The following is a 27,243-nucleotide window of genomic DNA, read 5'->3' as shown; positions in this document are numbered from 1 at the left end:
AAACACTCAGAAATGTCACCAGCATTACTGAGAGTGTATAACCCACCACTGCAGAACTTCTTGGTATTCGGTCGAAACTGGGATTGAACCCTATACTTACATATACTCCATCCTTGGGAAAATCGGTGAGAGTTAAATTGATATAGAAATCCACAGTCTTGCCCAATTCCACATCATTGCAATAGTTGCGCTTGCGCAATGTGGAAAATTGGCCACCACAATCAGTTTCATATTCTACTTTTATGAAATCAGGACTATTGTCGGAAAATTGAGTTCTCTTGATGAAACTTTCATAACTACAAAAGAAAAGCAAAAATTAAAATTATTTAGCAAATTCTCTCCCATCTGCATACCTACCTCTTTTTAATCAATTCCAAAATATTCGATGAATCTTCACTTAAAATTTCCACATTACTAATTTCCTTCATAAGACTACTAAACTCACGATAGGTAGGCACAACATCTTCGGTAACAGCAAATATAACACTGATCTTTCGTTTCAATAATTCTCGATAGATTTCCTCCAACGAGGGGTAATCATAGACCAGCGAACCCAAGTATTCTCCCTCACTGTTTAAATGGCATTTCTTATCATTTTTCCTTGTGATGCCGGCGAGTAGACCATCTCCGGCAAAATGCATGAAACCGTCCGTAACTAATATAACCACTTTACGAGCTTCTTCTTTCCATCCAATTTCATCGGAACATACCAGAACTTGCATGAGAGCATCCAAGCCTCCTTCCAAATTATCCAGATTTCCAGTAACCCGACTCGCATTCACAGAGTTCACAAATCGTTGATCATCCTCCGTCAACTGAAGATGATGCCTATAACCATAGGTGGGCTCACAGACTTGCCGTTCTTTGGCACAAGGATTATCTCTTAATTCTTTGGTGATCATTGGCATTTCGGGTTTATCGGCAAAGCTACCAAATCCCAAACGATAATTTGAAGTAAGATTCTTTAAAGTGGTAGCCAGTTCATAGCCCAGTTTCACTAAAGTCTCTCGATCATCTCTCATTGTCCATGTTAGATCCATAAGAATGTATAAATCCAAAGGATTGTTACGAGCTGGCCGATAAGATAGTTTAATACGTTCCGGATGGGCTGTATGGATTAAAGCAATATGAGTTTATGAATTAAAACTTTTGAAGAAATAGAGACAATATACAGATGCATGATTTGGACTTTACAATGTCCTTAAAAAAGTTTAACTCTACTTTAGATTTAATTTACTTTTAATTCTGCTAATCTGTAAGGATTGCAATCCATAGACTTAAATAAATAAATAAATATTGGAGAATTTCCAGCAACTTTCTTTAGAAGCTTAAGCAATCAGAAGAGATGTTGAAGAATGCAAGGGTTTTGCTGGTAGGTACAACGGAGACCGCTTTTATTCACGTAACCCATTTAAGCGTCGAAAGACCACAGGAAGTGTGAGCAGTAGTGCTCATACAATGAAACCTCGTCAAACTGTAGTCACCCATTGTTGGAGCGGCGGACAATGGGTTAAACTTTATTTCACTACGTCGCTTATTCGTTTTTAATAGGACAATTCAGACAGTTGAGCCGATATCAGTATTGCCCGCTATCAAGATTAAACGGGACAAAAAAAAATCAGACATGATTTTGACAGCAGCAAATGAATCAGGTATCAAGACTTACGGAAAACAAGTATATATGGCCGTAAGTTCGGTCAGGCCGAATCTTATGTACCCTCCACCATGGATTGCGTAGAAACTTCTACGAAAGACTGTCATCCACAATCGAATTACTTGGGCTGTGGTATATATTAGAAAAAAAGGTATGTGTAGATAAGTCTACAAATAATTACGAATCGATATGGAGTTTTGCACGGTACGTAGGGAGCCAGAATTGAAATATGGGGGTCGCTTGTGTGATTGGGGATCCATTTATCTGAGGGCTATATATAACTATAGATATGGACCTAGTTAGGCATGGTTGTTACCAGCACAATTTCAACTGACTCGGATGAAATTTGCTCCTCCAAGAGGCTCCAAAACCAAATCTCGGGATCGGTTTATATGGGGGCTATATATGATCAGATCGACTCAGAATTTCAACACGACCCAGAATATATAAACATAATGGGGTCTTAGAGCAATATTTCGATGTGTTACAAACGGAATGACAAAGTTTATATACCCCCATCCTATGGTGGAGGGTATAAAAATTAAGTGTAAATTTGGGTTTGAGATGAGAATTTCCTATTATATTCACATTAGTGAACATCGAGAAACCAATTTTAGGGACAGGTTTTCTGCCCAAGTATGTACTTCTAATAGACATTAGAAATAAAACCTTAATAGATGCACTTCGGAATCAATACCAAAATCCTTAACGGAAGGTCAAAATCTTTGGATCAAAGTAATTTTTTTTTGTGTAAAGCATATAACTCGTGTGCGGTTTCGGCTTTACATTTAGTACGCAAACGTACTTCTTTGCTGCGATTTCAGGCGGCTGAATGCAATTACGATCTCGAATAGATATTCGGTACCACATGATTTAAATATGAACATGAACATTAATCTCAAAATTAAATTTCAATTGAAAATTTTCTCAAAATTTTATTTCTATTGAAAATTTTCTCAAAATTTTATTTCTATTGAAAATTTTCTCAAAATTTTATTTCTATAGAAAATTTTTTCCAAAATTTTATTTCTATAGAAAATTCTTATTTTATTTCTATAGAGAATTTTCTCAAAAATTTAATTTCTATAGCAAATGTTCGCAAAATTTTAGTTCAATGGAGAATTTTCTCAAAATTTTATTTCTATTGAACATTTTCTAAAAATTTTATTTCTATAGAAATATTTATCAAAATTTTATTTCTATTCAAAACATTCAATTTTTTTATACCCTCCATCATAGGATGGGGGTATATTAACTTTGTCATTCCGTTTGTAACACATCGAAATATTGCTCTAAGACCCCATAAAGTATATATATTCTGGGTCGTGGTGAAATTCTGAGTCGATCTGAGCATGTCCGTCCGTCCGTCCGTCCGTCCGTCCGTCCGTCCGTCCGTCCGTCTGTTGAAATCACGCTAACTTCCGAACGAAACAAGCTATCGACTTGAAACTTGGCACAAGTAGTTGTTATTGATGTAGGTCGGATGGTATTGAAAATGGGTCATATCGGTCCACTTTTACGTATAGCCCCCATATAAAGGGACCCTCAGATTTGGCTTGTGGAGCCTCTAACAGAAGCATATTTCATCCGATCCGGCTGAAATTTGGTACATGGTGTTGGTATATGGTCTCTAATAACCATGCAAAAATTGGTCCATATCGGTCCATAATTATATATAGCCCCCATATAAACCGATCCCCAGATTTGGCTTGGGGAGCCTCAAAGAGAAGAAAATTTCATCCGATCCGGCTGAAATTTTGTACATGATGTTGGTATATGGTCTCTAACAACCATGCAAAAATTGGTCCATATCGGTCCATAATTATATATAGCGCCCATATAAACCGATCCCCCGATTTGGCTTGCGGAGCCTTTAAGAGAAGCAAATTTCATCCGATCCGGCTGAAATTTGGTACATGGTGTTAGTATATGGTCTCTAACAACCATGCAAAAATTGGTCCACATCGGTCCATAATTATATATAGCCCCCATATAAACCGATCCCCCGATTTGGCTTGCAGAGCCTCTAAGAGAAACAATTTTCATCCGATCCGGCAGAAATTTGGTACATGGTGTTAGTATATGGTCTCTAACAACCATGCAAAAATTGGTCCATATCGGTCCATAATTATATATAGCCCCCATATAAACCGATCCCCCGATTTGGCTTGCGGAGCCTCTAAGAGAAGCAAGTTTCATCCGATCCGGCTGAAATTTGGTACATGGTGTTAGTATATGGTCTCTAACAACCATGCAAAAATTGGTTCACATCGGTTGATAATTATATATAGCTCCCATATAAACCGATCCCCCGATTTGGCTTGCGGAGCCTCTAAGAGAAGCAAATTTCTTCCGATCCGGCTGAAATTTGGTACATGGTGTTAGTATATGGTCTCTAACAACCATGTAAAAATTGGTCCATATCGGTCCATAATTATATATAGCCCCCATATAAACCGATCACCAGATTTGACCTCCGGAGCCTCTTGGAAGACCAAAATTCATCTGATTCAGTTGAAATTTGGTACGTGGTGTTAATATATGGCCTCAAACACCCATGCAAAAATTGGTCGATATCGGTCCATAATTATATATAGGCCCCAAATAAACCGATCCCCAGATTTGACCTCCGGAGCACCTTGGAAGAGCAAAATTCCTCCCATTCGGTTGAAATTTGGTACGTGATGTTAGTATAGGGTATCCAACAACCATGCAGGAATTGGTCCTATCAGTCCATAATAATATATAGCTCCCATATAAACCGATCCCCAGATTTGACCTCCGGTGCCTTTTGGAGGAGCAAAATTCATCCGATCTGGTTGAAATTTTGTACGTGGTGATAGTATATGAAATTTTACAACCATGTGAGTTGAAATTTGTGGATGACAGTCTTTCGTAGAAGTTTCTACGCAATCCATGATGGAGGGTACATAAGCTTCGGCCTGGCCGAACTTACGGCCGTATATACTTGTTATACATAAAATGTTCTAAAAATTTTATTTCAATAGAAAATTTTTTTTCCAAATTTTATTTCTATTTTCTCAAAATTTAATTTCTATAGAAAATTTTCTCAAAATGTTATTCCTACAGAAAATTATCTCAAAATGTTATTTCTATAGAAAATTTTCTCAAAATTTAATTTCTATAGAAAATTTTCTCCAATTAAATTTCTATTGAAAATTTTCTCAAAATTTTATTCCTACAGAATATTATCTCAAAATTTTATTTCTGTAGAAAATTTTCCCAAGATCTTATTTTTATAGAGAATTTTCTCAAAATTAAATTTCTATAGAAAAATTTCTGAAAATTTTTTTCTATAGAAATATTTATCACAATTTTATTTCTATTCAAAACATTCTCAATTTTTTTTATACAGAAAGTTTTCTCAAAATTTTATTTCCATTTCTCAATTTCTTTTTATACAGAAAATTTTCTCAAAGTTCTTAAAATTTTCTAAAAATTTTATTTCTATAGAAATATTTATTTCTATTCAAAACATTCGCAACTATTTTTATTTATTTATTTATTTATTTCAGTCTTTGGATTTGCATTACAATCCTTACAGACTAAGTTTATTACTAAAAATATATAATATCTAATGATTTACAAAAATCAAATAATGTAGAAGAAAAATCCAACCTAAAATTTTTTATTTTATACAGAAAATTTTCTCAAAATTTTGTTTCTATAAGAAATTTTTCCAAAATTTTATTTCATAGAAAATTTTCTCAAAATTAAATTTCTATAGAAAATTTTATCAAAATTTAATTTCTATAGAAAATTTTTTGAAAATTTTATTTCTATGGAAAATTTTCTTAAAATTTTATTTCTATAGAAAATTTTCTTAATATTTTATTTCTATAGAAAATTTTCTTAAAATTTTATTTCTATAGGAAATTTCTAAAAACTTTTATATCTATTGAAAATTTTCTCAAAATTGTATATCTATAGAAAAATTTCTCAAAATATTATTTCTATAGAAAAATTTTTCAAAGAAGTATTCACATTTAAATGTTGTAGGGCGCAACGACAGCTACTTCTGGTTTTTCAGCCATACATAAAGCAATCACGCCAGAATTCCAATACTTTATTTCTAAATGCAATAGATCAAAATGCTTTGGTAAGTTTGTAAAGATTAAAATGATCTCTCACTGGAATAAATTTGTCAGCTGCACACGAGCGATTTAGAAATGAAAACAACCTGAAATTGCTTGCACTACATATTAGCTACCCTGTATTCACTCTTGGTAGTGGTGAATATCCTGAATCGATCTAGCAATGCCCGTCCGTCTGTCTGTTGAAATCACTCTAACTTCCGAACACAATAAGTCATCACAATAAGTAAATCGGACTTTAGATTAATTCTAAATCGGGCTACCCTTTATTCACTCTTGGTAGTGGTGAATATTCTGAATCGATCTAGCAATGCCCGTCCGTCTATCAGTTGAAATAACTCTAACTTCCGAACACAATAAGTCACCAACAACAACGCAAGTTTAAATTGTTGGTTTTTATACGACCTTGATTGTTTATTATTTTTGCATTCTTTTAGATTAATTCTAAATCGGGCTTTTTAGGTCTCTAAATATGCAAATAAAAAGACTTTACTTCATATTTTTATCCGACGTTCCGTTGGTAATTTCTGGGATGAATTTTATTGAAATATTTAGTTTTTGTTTCATATTTTCGATATCATTGTTAAAAGGTAAAAAGTGACGGCACATGAACACCATTAAACACTAATTTAAAATAATTTCAAAACTAAATAAATAAAAACTAAATTAAAATATCACAGAGTTTTTTTCTTATGGCTAATTGAAGGTCCCGATGTATCAGGCTCACTTAGACTATTCAGTCGATTGAGATACCACATTGGTGAACTTCTCTATTATCACTGAGTACTGCCCGATTCCATGTTAAGCTCAATGACAAAGGACCTCCTTTTTATAGCCGAGTCCGAACGGCGTTCCACATTGCAGTGAACCCACTTAGAGAAGCTGTGAAACCCTCAGAATTGTCACCAGCATTATTGACGTGAGATAATCCACCGCTGAAAAACTTTTTGGTGTTCGGTCGAAGCAGGAATCGAACCCACGACCTTTTATATGCAAAGCGGGCATGCTAACCATTGCACCACTGTGGCTTTTTTAATTGAAATTTCTTCAATTACGAAAATGATAGTATCTATCACAGAATTAATTGGAAATAAAAACAAGTAAGTAAAGTCTAAAGTCGGGCGTGGCCGACTATATTATACCCTTCACCACTATGAACACAAACATTTGTGTTACCATCTGAACTACTTCAAATTAGCTGGGAGCTGTATAAAGGTTTGCGTTTCCAGATACAAATACTTTTAATGGAGACAATTTTTTGTATTTCTACGAAATCTCTAGAATTAAAATTTAAATCGGATAACGCCCTGGGACTAAACACAATGTTAGTAAAAAACAAGCATTGGTAGAATGCCAACTCTACGCTCTGTGCAAAATTTCACGAAAATCAGTAGTAAACGTGTTCCTCTGTTGTCATATGCGCCTAATTCGGACGAAAGATATATATGGGAGTTATATCGAAATCTGAACCGATTTGGATAATATTTTGCAAGTTTTTCGAGACTCATAAAATATTCGCATGTACGGAATTTGAAGAACATCGGTTGATAAACACGCCAATTATAACCAGATCGGTGATAAATACATATGACAGCTATATCTAAATCTGAACCGATTTTTTCCAAAATCAATAGCGAACGTCGTTGTTCCCCAAAACGTCCCTGTGCCAAATTTGAGGACGATCGGACTTAAACTGTGACCTGTACTTTGCTCACAAAAATACATGAACAGACAGACAGACAGACAGACGGACGGACATCGCTAAATCGACTCAGAATTTAATTCTAAGACGATCGGTATACTAAACGATGAAAAATGATGAAATAACGCCTTGATTTGAAATCTAAAATCCGTAGATTTTTACCTCAATTATTTAAATGATTACGAGAAATAAAATCTGGAAATTTTACATTCAGTTTCATGCAATTTTCATGATCAGTGCACCTTTGTACCCTCAAGATCTGAAATCGGTCTATATGGAGGACTTATAAGAGTTGCCACAACAAATTTTTATTTTGGACCAAATTTTTTCCCAAATTGGAACAATTTACCGAATTTAATTAATATAATTTAAAAGATAGAAAATTTTGTCAAAATTTTATTTCTTTAGAAAATTTTGTCAAAATTTGAATTTTGTAGAAAATTTAGCCAGAATTTTATTTCCATAGAAAATTTAGCCAAAATTTTATTTCTGTAGAAAATTTAGCAAAATTTTTTTTCTATAGAAAATTTTGCCACAATTTTATTTCTATGGAAAATTTAGCCAACATTTTTTTTTTCTATAGAAAGTTATCGCAAAATTTCATTTCTTTTTAAAATTTTTACATAATTTTGTATCTATACAAATTTTTAAAGCTTATTTCTGTACAAAATTTTATTTCTATGAAATTTTTGTTAAAATTTTCTTTCTACAGAAAATTTTGTCAAAATTTTAAAAATTTTGAAAAATTTACGATTTGACGAAAATGGTCCAAATCAACCAAATTCCATTTGGTCTGACCATCGGACCAAATTTAAAATTTAATAATTTTTTGGACCATATTTGGTCCGATCGGACCAAAATGGCAAACATGGGCCTTACCAATGGACCGATAAAAACTGATAAAAACTAAATAATTTTGTGGGTCTAACAAATTCAGCACATCTATTGTAGTTATATAAGGGGGCTATATTTAAAACTGTACCGATACACAATATATTCGGTCCTAGAATACATCTAGATTTCCAATTTCAGGCATATTAGATAAAAACTACGGATTCTAGATGCCCAAGAAGTAAAATCGGGAGATCGGTCTATATGGGGGCTATATCAAAACATGGTCCGATACTCACAATTTTCGGCACAACACTTATGGTCCTATAATACCTCTACATTTCCAATTTCAAGCATATTGGATAAAAACTACGGATTCTAGAAGGCAAAGAAATAAAATGGGGAGATCGGTCTATATGCACACAAAAAAAATTTTTTTGATTTCAATCACTAAAATCGCGGATTCAATCATTTTTTTAATTGAAATGTCTTCAATCACGAAAATGATAGTATCAATCACCCATTTTGATTGAAAACCAACACGATTTTCAATTAAAAATTTAATTGACTTTTGTAACGGAATCAATTAATTGTGTGATTAAATCAATTAAAAACGTGATTGATTTTTAACATAAAATTCAATCACAGTTTTAATTGAATCAATTAAAATTTTAATTAATTTCGCGACAAAAATCAATCAACTATTTGATTCATTCAATTAAATAATTAATTGAAATTGGCTATAAATTTCAATCAAAAAAATTATATATTGCGCCCCCAAAATCGTATTTAGTTTTATTTGAAATAAAAGAAAATATGTGTTCCTTATAAAACATATTTAATATTTTATTAATTTTTGATTTATGCAATAGACAAATAAATTTGGTTCTTGTCATTTGTGTTTTGTTCTAACATAACTTACAATACAATTACTATCAATAACAACTATAGGGTGAAAAAATAGACTATATAAATCATTATCTTCCTTATCATAATAACCATGTCAGCATGTTCCTTCTAATATGTAAATGCGCCTAGATTTCCAATAAATCAGCAGCCTGTAAGCTAAATTAGTTTTTCTGAAAGTAAACAGTATAATTCGAATTTAATTTTGTTCAATTAAAAGTTAATTTTGCTAAAACTTACCTGCATAGAATATCAAGTTAAATTCTTAGTTCCAGATTGCAGATTTATAATCTTCTTTTGCAGTTGTAGTCTTCTAGCATAAAAAGGTGTATTAAGGAGCTCGGTAATAATTAATTAATTTTAGTACAATTCCTTTCCAAAATTTCCACACATTGAGATCGTCTATTAAAACTTGAACCAATCAAAGACAAAAATAATGGCAAAACAATGAAATATTTGGTATTATGTTTATGATACTTTGCAAATTCTGGAAATAGAAAAAAATATAAATGGAAAATACATATTTTTTTATTATTTTCGGATATTTTTCATATTTTTAAATTCAAAAGAAAGAACTTTTTTACCATTACATAATTCAGCTCATTAGTTTATATATCAGATATACTGCTATCTACTTGGGTTCAAACTGAAAAAGGCAGGTAAAACAAAAATTCAATCTAATGCCAACGCTACTTCGCAACTTCAAGACCCAACAACAACAAAACCCAACAAACCCATACCGCTCTTGGTTTTAAGAAAACTAGGAGTGAAAAAATTATAATTTTAAAAGATCAATATGGTACCCACCTTTTGATTGCTAACATATTCTTATATTTTATATATTTGATAAAATGATGGAGTTGATTGGTTGACCAATTTCACGAAATAAAATTGCTCACTAAAATAAATGAATAAAAATATATATTATTTTAGTTTGTTTAATGTAAACAGGCTTCAATAGAAAACGGTATTCACATTTCACAATGTCTTACCTTCAATAAACGTAGATTGTTTTCCATTTTTACAATACCACAAAACACAAACACAGGTAATTTCTAATTCGTTCTCTCATATATTTTTTCAAACGTTTACCACGTGACCATTTGTTGTTGCACACTTTATTTATTTCAACCCTTTGCTATGATTTGTTGTTGCATTGAAAATATTTATGCACACATTTTGAATGCAGCAGACAGAATGTCGCCAATCATGTTTTTCAATTTACGCGAAAAACAAAAACCCAACCGTTCGTTACGAGTTACTTCCACAGACTGATCTCTCCATCACACATTTTTTTATAAATACCCATTCTCTTGTTCTCTTTTCGCTCTTTCCATTGCTCAAAATTATTCAATTTCAATCACAAAGGTGATTGGATCAATCACATGTGTAATTGGAAACGGAAAATTTTTCAATCACGTTTGTAATTGAAAATTATTTCCGAATTGATTAACAAATTGATTGAATCAATTAATATTTTAATTGGAAACGTAACAAATATCAATCATTTTTTTAATTGGTTTTTATTCGGATTTGATTAAATAATTAATTGAATCAATTAACATATTAATTGAATCCGTTTCCAAATTCAGTTAAATGTTTAATTGAAAAAAATTTGGTGATAATTTTTTGTGTGTGGGTGCTATATCAAAACATAGTCCGATAATCACAATTTTCGGCACACCTCTTTATGGTCCTAGAATACCTCTAGATTTCCAATTTCAGGCATATTGGATAAAAACTACGGATTCTACACACAAAAAAATTTTTTTTGATTTCAATCACGAAAATCGCGGATTCAATCATTTTTTTAATTGAAATGTCTTCAATCACGAAAATGATAGTATCAATCACCCATTTTGATTGAAAACCAACACGATTTTCAATTAAAAATTTAATTGACTTTTGTAACGGAATCAATTAATTGTGTGATTGAATCAATTAAAAACGTGATTGATTTTTAACATAAAATTCAATCACAGTTTTAATTGAATCAATTAAAATTTTAATCAATTTCGCGACAAAAATCAATCAACTATTTGATTCATTCAATTAAATAATTAATTGAAATTGGCTATAAATTTCAATCAAAAAATTTATATATTGCGCCCCCAAAATCATATTTAGTTTTATTTGAAATAAAAGAAAATATGTGTTCCTTATAAAATATATTTAATATTTTATTATTTTTTGAATTATGCAATAGACAAATAAATTTGGTTCTTGTCATGTGTGTTTTGTTCTAACATAACTTACACATACAATTACTATCAATAACAACTATAGGGTGAAAAAAATAGACTATATAAATCATTATCTTCCTTATCATAATAACCATGTCAGCATGTTCCTTCTAATATGTAAATGCGCCTAGATTTCCAATAAATCAGCAGCCTGTAAGCTAAATTAGTTTTTCTGAAAGTAAACAGTATAATTCGAATTTAATTTTGTTCAATTAAAAGTTAATTTTGCTAAAACTTACCTGCATAGAATATCAAGTTAAATTCTTAGTTCCAGGTTGCAGATTTATAATCTTCTTTTGCAGTTGTAGTCTTGTAGCATAAAAAGGTGTATTAAGGAGCTCGGTAATAATTAATTAATTTTAGTACAATTCCTTTCCAAAATTTCCACACATTGAAATCGTCTATTAAAACTTGAACCAATCAAAGACAAAAATAATGGCAAAACAATGAAATATTTGGTATTATGTTTATGATACTTTGCAAATTCTGGAAATAGAAAAAAATATAAATGAAAATACATATTTTTTTTATTATTTTCGGATATTTTTCATATTTTTAAATTCAAAAGAAAGAACTTTTTTACCATTACATAATTCAGCTCATTAGTTTATATATCAGATATACTGCTCTCTACTTGGGTTCAAACTGAAAAAGGCAGGTAAAACAAAAATACAATTTAATGCCAACGCTACTTCGCAACTTCAAGACCCAACAAACCCATACCGCTCTTGGTTTTAAGAAAACTAGGAGTGAAAAAATTATAATTTTAAAAGATCAATATAGTACCCATCTTTTGATTGCTAACATATTCGTATATTCTTATATATTTGATAAAATGATGGAGTTGATTGATTGACCAATTTCACGAAATAAAATTGCTCACTAAAATATATGAATAAAAAATATATTATTATTTTAGTTTGTTAATGTAAACAGGCTTCAATAGAAAACGGTATTCACATTTCACAATGTCTTACCTTCAATAAACGTAGATTGTTTTCCATTTTTACAATACCACAAAACACAAACACAGGTAATTTCTAATGCGTTCTCGCGTTCTCTCATATATTTTTTCAAACGTTTACCACGTGACCATTTGTTGTTGCACACTTTATTTATTTCAACCCTTTGCTATGATTTGTTGTTGCGTTGAAAATATTTATGCACACATTTTGAATGCAGCAGACAGAATGTCGCCAATCATGTTTTTCAATTCACGCGAAAAACAAAAACCCAACCGTTCGTTACGAGTTACTTCCACAGACTGATCTCTCCATTACACATTTTTTTATAAATACCCATTCTCTTGTTCTCTTTTCGCTCTTTCCATTGCTCAAAATTATTCAATTTCAATCACAAAGGTGATTGGATCAATCACATGTGTAATTGGAAACGGAAAATTTTTCAATCACGTTTGTAATTGAAAATTATTTCCGAATTGATTAACAAATTGATTGAATCAATTAATATTTTAATTGGAAACGTAACAAATATCAATCATTTTTTTAATTGGTTTTTATTCGGATTTGATTAAATAATTAATTGAATCAATTAACATATTAATTGAATCCGTTTCCAAATTCAGTTAAATGTTTAATTGAAAAAAATTTGGTGATAATTTTTTGTGTGTAGAAGCCCAAGAAATAAAATCGAGAGATCGGTCTATATGGGGGCTATATCAAAACATGGTTCGATAATCACCAATCACCTCTTAATGGTCATAGAATACTTCTAGATTTCCAATTTCAAGCATATTGGGTAAAAACTACAGATTCTAGAAGCCCAAAAAATAAAATCGGGAGATCGGTCTATATGGGGGCTATACAAAACATGGTCCGATACTGACCATTTTTGGCACACCTTTTTATGGTCTTAGAATACTTCTAGATTTCCAATTTCAAGCATATTGGGTAAAAACTACGGATTCTAGAAGCCCAAGAAATAATATGGGGAGATCGGTCTATATGGGTGCTATATCAAAACATAGTCCGATAATCACAATTTTCGGCACACCTCTTTATGGTCCTAGAATACCTCTAGATTTCCAATTTCAGGCATATTGGATAAAAACTACGGATTCTAGAAGCCCAAGAAATAAAATCGGGAGATCGGTCTATATGGGGGCTATATCAAAACATGGTCCGATACTGACCATTTTTGGCACACCTTTTTATGGTCTTAGAATACTTCTAGATTTCCAATTTCAAGCATATTGGGTAAAAACTACGGATTCTAGAAGCCCAAAAAATAAAATCGGGAGATCGGTCTATATGGGGGCTATACAAATCATGGTCCGATACTGACCATTTTTGGCACATCTTTTTATGGTCCTAGAATACCTCTAGATTTCCAATTTCAAGCATATTGGGTAAAAACTACGGGAGCTATATCAAAACCTGGACCAATATAGCCCATCTTAGAACTTGGCCTGTGTGCAGACAAAAGACGATTCTGTGCCAAATTTCAGGACAATAGCTCCATTATTGAAGAGTGTAGCGTGATTACAACAGACAGACGGACAGACATGCTTATATCGTCTTAGAATTTCTCACTGATCAAAAATATATATACTTTATATAGTCGGAAATCGATATTTCGATGTGTTACAAACGGAATGACAAACTTATTATACCCCCGTCACCATTCTATGGTGGTGGGTATAAAAATATTCTTTATAAAAAACTTGATTTATTTCAATTCATTTTTTAATTGGTTTGATTTAAACATTTAATTGATATTCATAATTATAGCTGGATTTTTTTTTCTTTAGATTTCAGTCCATGTAATAAAACTGAAAATATTCGAAAAAAATTTTTCAAATATATTTTTATAGGAAATATATATTTTTTTTTTATTTAATTAAAATTTTAAATGCGATAATTGTAAAAATGTTTGTTTTGTTGTTTGCGCATATTATTATTTGGTAGGTGCATGCCGTAAGTGTGTTCCTCTCAGTAATTAAAAAGAACCCTAAATTTCAAATTATTCATGAAATAACAATCCCATGCGTTGTTTACTTTACGGGAAATTAATAAATTGGTTGATTCATATTTATAAATAGGTAGTCTTGATGATTTTCCAGCATTTAATAACATCTAATAATATTTACATCTACTCTCTCACTCTCTCTCTATCCCATACACACACACTCTTTCTCGTTGCCATTTCATATCTGAGAGCAATAAATGTGACAACAACACGAAAGGTGTCAAAATCATGTCCTACTTAATCACAATGGTAAACAAAGCAACAAATGTCAAATTAGTGGGTGACATAAATACCATGATACCCCTTTACCAAAATATAATGACGAGACGAAATAACAACGAAAGATAAACACAGTAGCGATGATGATGATGTTGTTGCAAATGGGAGCAGGGAAATATGTATGATCGAAAAAGAAAACAAACTCCAAACACTTGGTTTTCCTGTTGCCCCTGCAAAATAATAAGAACCTACCGTAAATAAATGCTAACAGAAGATAAACAATAACAGTCTACCAACATACTACACAAGGTAGCTTGAAAAAAACTACATAACTATGTCATTAGATAACTTTTGAAAAATTGTTATCTTATCTCTATTATAGTGGAGGAGCGATTAAGTTATACTCGTAGTTTGAGAGAACACTTTGCGAAAGAAGGGCTGGCAGGGTTGCCAACAAAAAAAATACACGGCATATCTCGTTTAAGGCCGGTATAAAATTCGTATTATCGCGCTAAAACAGCCATTTTTCGATGGTTAATTTTCTTTAATAATTCTTTTTAAAGAATATAAACTTATTCAATTGCTTCTTTGGATCATTCCCCACCAAGTTATAATAGATTTAGCCAAAAAACCTTGAAATTGTATTCTGATTTTATAGATTTATTTTCGATTTTAGCGGGTAAACTAGATTACTAAGTAACTGGTCGGCTGATAAGTCCCCGGTCTGACACATAGATGGCGTCGCTAGTACTAAATGCATATTATTTTTTTACCTTCAAATGATTCGTGTCAAAATTTGACGTCTGTAAGTCAATTAGTTTGTGAGATAGAGCGTCTTTTGTGAAGCAACTTTTGTTATTGTGAAAAAAATGGAAAAAAAAGGAATTTCGTGTTTTGATAAAATACTGTTTTCTGAAGGGAAAAAATACGATGGAAGCAAAAACTTTGCTTGATAATGATTTTCCGGACTCTGCCCCAGGGAAATCAACAATTGGTATGCAAAATTCAAGCCTGGTGAAATGAGTACGGAGGACGTTGAACGCAGTGGACGCCCGAAAGAGATGGTTACCGACGAAAACATAAAAAAATCCACAAAATGATATTTAATGACCGTAAAATGAAGTTGATCGAGATAGCAGAGGCCTTAAAGATATCAAAGGAACGTGTTGGTCATATCATTCATCAATATTTGGATATGCGGAAGCTCTGTGCAAAATGGGTGCCGCGCGAGTTCACATTTGACCAAAAACAACAACGTGTTGATTATTCTGAGCGGGGTTTGCAGCTGTTAACTCGTAATACACCCGAGTTTTTCCGTCGATATGTGACAATGGATAAAACATGGCTCCATCACTACACTCCTGAGTCCAATCGACAGTCGGCTGAGTGGACAGCGACCGGTGAACCGTCTCCGAAGCGTGGAAAGACTCAAAAGTTCACTGGCAAAGTAATGGCCTCTGTTTTTTGGGATGCGCATGAAATAATTTTTATCGATTATTTTGAGAAGGGAAAAACCATCAACAGTGACTATTATATGGCGTTATTGGAGCGTTTGAAGGTCGAAATCGCGGCAAAACGGCCCGATATGAAGAAGAAACAAGTATATACGGCCGTAAGTTCGGCCAGGCCGAATCTTATGTACCCTCCACCATGGATTACGTAGAAACTTCTACGAAAGACTGTCATCCACAATCGAATTACTTAAGTTGCGGTAACGCTTGTCGATGGCAACATATCTTAAAACCTCCAAACACCATCTTCTAAATTGTATGTAAGTCCATACGTGGTATATATTAAATCAAAAAAGATCGATCCAATACGTATATAAATCAGTTTGACAAAGTAGACATAAAATTTTGACAAAATTTTCTACAGAAATAAAATTTTAACAAAATTTTCTATAGAAATAAAATTTTCTATAGAAATAAAAATTTTGACAAAATTTTCTATAGAAAGAAAATTTTGATAAAAATTTCTACAGAAATAAAATTTTAACAAAATTTTCTATAGAAATAGACTTTTGTCAAAATATTCTATAGAAATAAAATCTTGGTAGATTATTTTTGGCTCGAGTGGCAACCATGATTATGAACCGAATAAAATTTGAACAAAATTTTCTATAGAAATAAAATTTTGACAATGATGAAAATTTTATTATGAACCGAATAAAATTTTAACAAAATTTTCTCTAGAAATAAAATTTTAACAAAATTTTCTATAGAAATAAAATTTTGACAAAATTTTCTATATAAATAAAATTTTGGTAGATTATTTTTGGCTCTAGTGGCAACCATGATTATGAACCCATATGGACCAATTTTTGAGTGATTGGACCAATTGTTGTATGATTGTTAGCGACCATATACTAACACCACGTTCCTAATTTGAACCGGATCGGATGAATTTTACTCCTCCAAGAGGCTCCGGAGGTCAAATCTGGAGAACGTTTTATATGGGGGCTATATATAATTATGGACCGGTATGGACCAATTCTGGCACGGTTGTTAAAGATCACATACTAACACCATGTTCAAAATTACAACCGGAATGGATGAAATTTGCTTCTCTTGGAAACTTCGCAAGCCAAATCTGGGGATCGGCATATATGGGGGCTATATATAATTATGAACCGATGTGGACCAATTTTTGCATGGTTATTAGAGACCATATAACAATATCATGTACCAAATTTCAGGCGGATCGGATGAAATTTGCTTCCCTTTGAGGCTCCGCAACCCAAATCTGGGGATCGGTTTATATGGGCGCTATATATAATTATGAACCGATGTGGACCAATTTTTGCACAGTTGTTAGAGACCATATACCAATACCATGTACCAAATTTCAACCGGATCGGATGCAATTTGCTTCTCTTTGAGGCTTCGCAAGCCAAATCTGGAGATCGGTTTATATGGGGTCCATATATAATTATGGACCGATGTGGACCAATTTTTGCATGATTGTTAGAGACCATCTACCAACACCATGCACCAAATTTCAGCCGGATCGGATGAAATATGCTTCTCTTAGAGGCTCCACAAGCCAAATCTGGGGATCGGTTTATATGGGGGCTATATATAATTATGGACCGATGTGGACCAATATGGAAGCCTCTGATGTTGTACGTATATTTGACAATAACTGGGCTGAGAATCCTTGTTGAGGTAATCTAGATCGTTTTGTCATATATTTGGCATGAATATTATGATTATTATATGATTATTTGGCATTAATATTATAGTATGGACCAAATGGTCCCTTAACCTGGGATTCGTAAGTTTTTTCTAACCTAACAGCAGGTTTAAAGACGATTTCATTAATTTTGAAGAAGTTGTCAAAATTATAAAAGTCAAGTTGACCTTAGCAAAACAAAAATTTCTTTCATGTAAAGTCAAATCACCTAATTATAAGGACATAAAACGTTTATCGATTTTTGGACAAGGAAAAAAACTTCATATCGGAGAAATGCTATTCGCATTCGAATAGCATATGCTATTCGCATTCGTATTCTAAAAACATGAAATCTTTGGCTTTGGCGATAATATTTTTCCACATATTTGTCCTCATAGAGACCGATCCCTCGATTTCTTGGGTCTACAGAATCTGCAATTTTCACCCAAATTTTATTTTATCATTAGGTGTGAAGTTTATTTTCATATAGTCCGCATGTAGACCGATTCCCTCGATTAAAATTATCCACTGTATAAATCTACAGAATTTCGGTCTCGAATCATATGGAAGAAAATATTTTCATAAAATTTTGTTCGGAGCAATTTACGATTCCCCCTAGAAACTAAACAAAACAAGTAAGGAAAGTCTAAAGTCGGGCGGGGCCGACTATATTATACCCTGCACCACTTTGTAGATCTAAATTTTCGATACCATATCACATCCGTCAAATGTGTTGGGTGCTATATATAAAGGTTTGTCCCAAATACATATATTTAAATATCACTCGATTTGAACAGAATTTGATAGACTTTACAAAATCTATAGACTCAAAATTTAATTTGGCTAATGCACTAGGGTGGAACACAATTTTAGTAAAAAAAAAAATGGGAAACATTTAAATCTGAAGCAATTTTAAGGAAACTTCGCAAAAGTTTATTTATGATTTATCGCTCGATATATATGCATTAGAAGTTCAGGAAAATTAGAGTCATTTTTACAACTTTTCGACTAAGCAGAGGCGATTTAACAAGGAAAATGTTGGTATTTTGAACATTTTTGTCGAAATCAGAAAAACATATATATAGGAGCTATATCTAAATCTGAACCGATGTCAACCAAATTTGGCACGCAATGCTAATTCTACTCCCTGTGCAAAATTTCAACTAAATCGGAGTGAAAAACTGGCCTCTGTGGTCATATGACTGTAAATCGGTCGAAAGCTATATATGGGAGATATATCTAAATCTGAACCGATTTCAACCAAATTTGGCACGCATAGCTACAATGCTAATTCTACTCCCTGTGAAAAATTTCAACTAAATCGGAGCAAAAAATTTGCCTCTGTGGTCATATGAGTGTAAACCGAGCGAAAGCTATATATGGGAGATATATGTAAATCTGAACCGATTTCAATCAAATTTGGCGCACATAACTATACTACCAATTGTACTCCTTGTGCAAAATTTCAAGCTAATCGGGATAAAACTCTGGCTTCTGGGTCCATATAAGTGCATATCGGGCGAAAGATATATATGGGAGCTATATCTAAATCTGTATCGATTTCAACCAAATTTGGCACGCATAGCAACAATGCTAAATCTACTCCCTGTGCAAAATTTCAACCAAATTAGGCCAAAACTCTGGCTTTTAGGACCATATTAGTCCATATCGGGCGAAAGATATATATGGGAGCTATATCTAAATCTAAACCGATTTCAATCAAATTAAGCACACTCGACTATACGACTAAGTGTTATGTTTGTACAAAATTTCAAGCAAATCGGTATAAAACTCTGGCTGCTGGGTCCATATTAGTGCATATCGGGCGAAAGATATATATGGGAGCTATATCTAAATCTGAACCGATTTCTTCCAAAATCAATAGGGTTCTATTCTGACCCAAATTCGGAACATGTACCAAATTTGAAGGCGATTGAACTTAAATTGCGACCTAGACTTTGATCACAAAAATGTGTTCACAGACAGACGGACAGACGGACATGGTTATATCGACTCAGGGGTCCACCCTGAGCATTATTGCCAAAGATACCATGTGTCTATCTCGCCTCCTTCTGGGTGTTACAAACATATGCACTAACTTATAATACCCTGTTCCACAGTGTGGCGCAGGGTATAACAAGTATATACGGCCGTAAGTTCGGCCAGGCCGAATCTTATGTATCCTCCACCATGAATTGCGTAGAAACTTCTACGAAAGACTGTCATCCAAAAATTTCAACTCACATGGTTGTTAAACATCATATACTACCACCACGTACCAAATTTCAACCTGATCGAATGAATTTTGCTTCTCCAAAAGGCACCGGAGGTCAAATCTGGAGTCGGTTTATATGGGGCCTATATATAATTATTGACCGATTTCGACCAATTTTTGCATGGGTGTTTGAGGCCATATATTAACACCACGTACCAAATTTCAACTGAATCAGATAAATTTTGGTCTTCCAAGCGGCTCCGGAGGTCAAATCTGGTGATTGGTTTAAATGGCGCCTATATATAATTATGCACCGATATGGACCAATTTTTGCACGGTTGTTGGAGACCATATACTAACACCATGTACCAAATTTCAGCCGGATCGGATGAAATTTGCTTTTCTTAGAGGCTCCGCAAGCCAAATCGGGGGATCGGTTTTTATGGGGGCTATATATAATTATGGACCAATTTTTGCATGGTTGTTAGAGACCATATACTGACACCATGTACCAAATTTTAGCCGGATCGGATGAAATTTGCTTCTCTTAGAGGCCTCGCAAGCCAAATTTGGGGGTCCGTTTATATGGGGGCTATACGTAAAAGTGGACCGATATGGCCCATTTTCAATACCATCCGACCTACATCAATAACAACTACTTGTGCCAAGTTTCAAGTCCATAGCTTGTTTCGTTCGGAAGTCAGCGTGATTTCAACAGACGGACGGACGGACGGACATGCTCAGATCGACTAAGAATTTCACCACGACCCAGAATATATATACTTTATGGGGCCTTAGGGCAATATTTCGATGTGTTACAAACGGAATGACAAAGTTAATATACCCCCCATCCTATTGTGGAGGGTTTAAAAATTTATTGTAATATCGGAAACATCGTAACATTTAAACCGATATGTTCCATCAAATTCAGTCCCTAAGTTCTTATACAATTTAATTGACAATTTTTCTTTGTAGCATTGGCAACCCTGTGCAACCTTCAGTGTTATCAAAAATTATTCTAATATGCCGTTACTCTCATTTTTGCAGCTAAAACACTACGCAATTATCAATTATATGCTACGTTTCATTTACTTACATTTGACCAATTTCAAATAGACGCGTTGTGGCTGAACTTGTACTGTTCTATTATTGCTCAAATCATAATCCTTCAGTGGTGAATCAGCAAGGGTATGGAATTCAGGTTCATTTTCATAGATATACTCAGCACGACAGCCATGTTCCAAAAGTTGAGCTCGATTAAGGCAACGATAACGTAAATCATAAAGCTGTTTATGGCATGGAGAAATCGATGGTAATGAATAGAGGTGTACATTTAATGTGGCAGGCAGTATGATAAGTCAGAGAAAGTAGTTATCGATCCAGTCGTAGACGCTGTCACTAATTATACATGACGATTTATTGTAATAGCTATTGTGAATGATACATTCAGAATGTTTGTGAATGATACACGATCTTTGTATTACTGGGATGCAAAAATATTTTTGTTTTGTTGATACCAATGAACATTCAACGATAGACGTGCTAAAGCTGTCAACTCATTAAACAGAATATCTGATAATTTGGCGCCACCATTTTATCATTAGCATATTTTTGGCAGTGAAATATGCATACGTAATGATTCCAACACGAAATTCCACATACATTTGCTGACAACAATTATAAATTATCATTCGACGTCTGAAGTCAGCGGGAGAGATTAAGCGAAAACAAATTTGAATGATGGACCCTATTTAGAGATGCCAACGGCTAAGTAGAAGACTTTTTTATTTTGTTTTTTTTTTTTTTTTTTTGCTAAGTTTAGGTCGTTGGAAATTCAAGGGTATTGACCATGCAGGTGTATTGTAGTGAGATTGACTTTTTAGTTTTTATAGCTCTCACTTTAAGATGGCGATGTGGGCTTGCTTAATCAATCATTCAATTTGTGATAGACATTGGATGGAAATTTAATTAATAATCTACATGATCCCGGTTGAAATCCTGAGTTGATAAATTATTGTCGTTAGGATAATCTTTGAAATTTATTGAAATCCTTAAATTCTTTGATTTTTAACTATAATAACTAATTTTAATTTTTGGTTAAAGCGTTTACAAACGGCTATGAAATTACTCCAAGAAAACAGACGGGAAAACAAAAAAATGTTTCCCAGGCGATAAGAGCTAGGACGAATGCAACGGTCGGAAGGTCGAAAATACTATGGGGCAATGCAGAAAAGAAAAATCTGGAGAACTACTCAAGGAGAGTATGACGAAAGTCAGGAGGGCGGTGGGAATAATAACCGGGCAACGAGATTTGGAAGCGCAACTTTACCGAACAGGAGCTGCAGAGGAAGGTGTACGTAGGACGTGTTTTGAGAATGATGGGACTTTGCTTATGTCACTCCCCTGCATGAGCACTACCTATGTCACTGCCTTGCGTTTTGTAGGCAAATATTTATTCATATTGGTGAGAACTACTCAAGGAGAGTATGACGAAAGTCAGGAGGGCGGTGGGAATAATAACCGGGCATCGAAATTTGGAAGCGCATCTTTACCGAATAGGAGCTGCAGAGGAAGGTGTACGTAGGGCGTGTTTTGAGCATGATGAGACTTTGCTTATGTCACTCCCCTGCATGAGCACTACCTATGTCACTGCCCTGCCTTTTGTAGGCAAAGATTTATTCATATTGGTGAATTGGAACTTAGCCTAGCTTGGAAACAGGGACAGGAAATAAATTTGGGAATTCATTATTCGGTCCTGGAAAAGAAGGGCACAAAGAAGTTAGAGAACCCAACAAGCCGTGTATGTAATCCCTCATGAGACAAGGCAATCTGAAACCACTTTTCAACCTTACCTAACCACCTAGTATTAAGTACGAAATGGAATATGAGTGCATATCTACGTCAAGATCTCACGATATTTTGGGCATAGAAACCCTGTCGGCGCAACCGTGATTCCATTTCGGATTTGACTATATCCCCTATATTTTGGTTTACGAATTTGCAAAACGCAAAGAGTTTAACTGTCAATAAATTCTGAAAGATGATGTCCAACAGCGTACTCTGGAATTAAAAATATGCTGGGCAAAAGTATCACAGTGATTTATTAAGTTTACTCGATTTCTAAATTCTAGATGCCCTGAGAACGATTTCCACTAACTCCATGACTTCGTATTGACAAGCCGCTGGTCCAAAGAGTTTCTTTGTGGTACTTCAGACTGCGATGGGTGATGTCTTTGTTTTTTCCACTAAAGATAAAGGTAAAAGACTGCACGACCTCATATTGACAAACGACCGGTTGAAGGAGAGCGATTGAGACAGTAGGCAATTCTGCAGAGATTGTAGGCCACATCCTGTACGGAATTTTTCAAATTAATTTTATAATGGATAATTGTCCGCCGCCGAATAAACATCTTTATATCGGCTTAGTTAAGCCGCTGTCTCCGCCGGAGGCTAAAATTTAGTGTCAACCGCCTCCGACAAAAGTGGGTCAGCTTTATTCTCTGAATCAGAACATAGTTGCACTTGTGTTCTATCCAGAACATCTCATCAGTTCAAATCGCATCGGTGTTGCCAGATTGAATTTTTATAAAGAGACGTTTCCTCGATTCTCAATAGCTATTTATTGTGATTAATTTATCGAATAACATGAAATTAAAAGTGGTAAAGAGTGCTTCATGCATTAAAAATTGAAGGTTTCACTTAATTTCTGTGATTGCTTTTAAACAGTTGATGGCAGTGTTGCTTTTAGGGCGTCACGGTTTGGGTATCCAGTACTTATATTGAAACTCGCATGACAAAGACAAATCATTTTCAAAGTAGAGATTATATGAGTTTGGGTCCAGGGAAGACACTGCACATTGCGGTAGTTTGGTTGTTCCTTGAATTTAAATGCCACAAAGTAATTAATAAATTTTTAATATTTTTTTATAAAGTTTTCAAAACTTTATTGCTAATTTTCGAAAGCAAATTGAATTTAATAATTTAGGGATTTTTGTTTTGTTTGTTTGTTTTTTTTTTTTGAAAGCGTTCCGACTAAAACAATATTGGCAACACTGACCGATCGCAAGCTCATTCAATGATGTTGTTCGCTTCACTTCCACGGTTGCCACTCGATTCAAAAATAATCAAAAGTAATTTTAAAGAAAATTTAACCATTTAACCAAAAAACTAAACTACCAAACAAAACATCCTTGTTTTGCAAAATTTTATTTCTTAAACATTTTTGTCAAACTTGCATTTTTATAGAAATTTTCGTCAAAATTTTATTTCTATAAAAAATATTTTGTCAAAATGAAGAAATAGAAAAGTTTATCAAAGTTTTTTTATAAAAAAAAACTGTCAACATTTTATTTATATAGAAAACTTCGTCAAACTTTTATTTCTATAGAAGATTATGACAAAATTTTATTTATAAGAATATTTTGTCAAAAAAATTTTTTTTTCTGTAGACCATTTTGTCAAAATTTTATTTCTATAGAAAATTTTGTCAAAATTTTATTTCTATAGAAAATTTTGTCAAAATTTTTTTTTTCTATAGAAAATTTTGTCAATTTTTTTCTATAGAAAAATTTGTCAACATTTTATTTCTATAAAAAATTTTGTCAAGTTTTTTTTCTAAAAAAAACGTTGTTTTTATTTTATTTCCATAAAAAAATTTGTCAATTTTTTTTTCTAAAGAAAACGTTGTCTTTATTTTATTTCTATAAAAAATTTTGTCAAAATTTTATTTCTATAAAAAATTTTGTCCAAATTTTATTTCTATAAAAATTTTTGTCAAAATTTTATTTCATTCGTTTTGTTTGTTATTGTTGGCTTCTCTTCAATCGTTATTGTTGTTTTTGATCTCAGCTTAAAGCCATGCATTGACTAAACTACAAGTGTAGCTTAACCAACAGAGGAAAAGTATGCTTGTCAAATTTATTTGGGCAAAGCCCTATAGACTATTAAACCCTTTTTCGGAAGGTTCAAGTGTATTACACTTTGGGTTGAGTGAATTACCCGAATTTATTCTGATAATTGGTTGATAGTTTTGCTGCAAGTAGAGGATGCTGATGAGGAATGTGGTAATTCTGAAGCAGCTGTACATCCAACCATCTTGCAGTCTATAGGGATTTGCCCAAATAAATTTGACAAGCATACTTTACCTCTGTTGGTTAAGCTACACTTGTAGTTTAGTCAATGCATGGCTTTAAGCTCAGATCAAAAACAACAATAAAATTTTATTTCTATAAAAAAAAAAATTTTTTCAAAATTTTATTTCTATAAAAACATTGTCAAATTTTCTTTCTATAAAAAAATTTGTCAAAATTTTATTTCTATAAAATTTTTTGTCAAAATGTTATTTCTATAAAATTTTTTGTCAAAATTTTATTTCTATAAAAAATTTTGTCAAAATTTTATTTCTATAAAAAATTTTGTCAAAATTTTATTTCTATAAAAAATTTTGTCAAAATTTTATTTCTATAAAATTTTTTGTCAAAATTTTATTTCTATAAAAACATTTTTTTTATTTTTATTTCTATAAAAAATTTTGTCAAAATTATATTTCTATAAAAAATTTTGTCAAAATTTTATTTCTATAGAACATTTTGTTAAAATTTTATTTCTATAGAACATTTTGTCAAAATTTTATTTTATTTGACAAATTTTTTTCTAAAGAAAACGTTGTCTTCATTTTATTTCTAAAAAAAATTGTCAAAATTTTATTTCTATAAAAATTGTTGTCAATTTTTGTTTTGAATAAAAAAAAATTGTCAAAATTTTATTTCTATAAAAAAGTTGTCAACATTTTATTTCTATAAAAAATTTTGTAAAAATTTTATTTTATAAAAATATTTTTGAGTGTTGTTGAACTATTTTATGTTTATTCTTTCTATAGAACACTTTGTCAAAATTTTATTTCTATAAAAAATTTTGTCAAAATTTTATTTCTATAGAACACTTTGTCAAAAAATAAAAAATTTTGTCAAAATTTTATTTCTATAGAACACTTTGTCAAAATTTTATTTTTATAGAACATTTTGTCAAAATTGTATCTCTATAGAAAATGTTGTTAACATTTTATTTCTATAGAAAATTTTGTCTTTATTTTATTGCTATAGAAAATTTTGTCAAAATTTTATTTCTATAGAACATTTTGTAAAAATTGTATTTCTATAGAATATTTTGTCAAACTTTTATTTCTTTAGAACATTTTGTCAAAATTTTATCTCTATAGAAAATGTTGTTAACACTTAATTTTTATAAAAAAATTTGTCTTTATTTTAGTTCTATAGAACATTTTGTCAAAATTTTATTTCTATAGAACATTTTGTCAAAATTTTATTTCTGTAGAAAATTTTGTAAATTTTTTTTTATAGAAAATTTTGTCATTTTTTTCAAAAGAAAACGTTGTCTTTATTTTATTTCTATAAAAAATGTCAAGAGTAATGTTTAAAAATTTGTTGAATAATTTAATAGTTTAATATTAATATTATATACTTTTATTAGGATTAAGAAAATTTGTATTGCCAGTCTGTAAGGATTTTATTCCGTAGACACAGAAATAAAGAAATAAATAAAGAAATAAATTTTGTCAAAATTTTATTTCTATAAAAATTTTTGTCAAAATTTTATTTCTATAAAAAAATGTTTGCCAAAATTTTATTTCTGTAAAAAAATTTGTCAAATTTTATTTCTATAGAAAATTTTGTCAAAATTTTATTTCTATAGAAAATTTTGCAATTTTTTTTCTATAGAAAATTTTGTCATTTTTTTTCTATAGAAAATTTTGTCTTTTTTTAAAGAAAACGTTGTCTTTATTTTATTTCTATAAAAAATTTTGTCAAAATTTTATTTCTATAAAAAATTTTGTCAAAATTTTATTTCTATAAAATTTTTTGTCAAAATTTTATTTCTATAAAAAAATTTGTCAAATTTTATTTCTATAAAAAATTTTGTCAAAATTATATTTCTATAAAAAATTTTTTCAAAATTTTATTTCTATAGAACATTTTGTTAAAATTTTATTTCTATAGAACATTTTGTCAAAATTTTATTTTATTTGACAAATTTTTTCTAAAGAAAACGTTGTCTTTATTTTATTTCTAAAAAAAAAAAATTGTCAAAATTTTATTTCTATAAAAATTTTTGTCAAATTTTTTTTTGTATAAAAAAATTTGTCAAAATTTTATTTCTACAAAAAAATTGTTATTTCTATA

General features: G+C 31.8%; 1 protein-coding gene across 1 annotated transcript in view; it reads right to left on the bottom strand.

Annotated features, from left to right (window-relative positions):
* The window catches only part of Itgbn (Integrin betanu subunit), a 37,437-nt gene that overhangs the window by 7,459 nt on the left and 2,735 nt on the right, over positions 1 to 27,243 (bottom strand). Inside the window, exons 3-5 of the mRNA XM_075297050.1 lie at positions 21,141 to 21,330; positions 358 to 1,108; positions 101 to 296 (exon numbers count right to left, since the gene is read on the bottom strand). Of these exons, the coding sequence (XP_075153165.1) occupies positions 101 to 296; positions 358 to 1,108; positions 21,141 to 21,330 (1,137 nt within the window). The remainder of the gene's footprint in view (positions 1 to 100; positions 297 to 357; positions 1,109 to 21,140; positions 21,331 to 27,243) is intronic.

This window comes from Haematobia irritans, chromosome 2 (assembly GCF_050003625.1).
Source record: "Haematobia irritans isolate KBUSLIRL chromosome 2, ASM5000362v1, whole genome shotgun sequence".
In the NCBI taxonomy this organism is placed as follows: Eukaryota; Metazoa; Arthropoda; class Insecta; order Diptera; family Muscidae; genus Haematobia; species Haematobia irritans.
The sequence above is the reverse complement of the archived record's forward strand: the minus strand, read 5'-3'. Positions and strand labels throughout refer to the sequence as shown.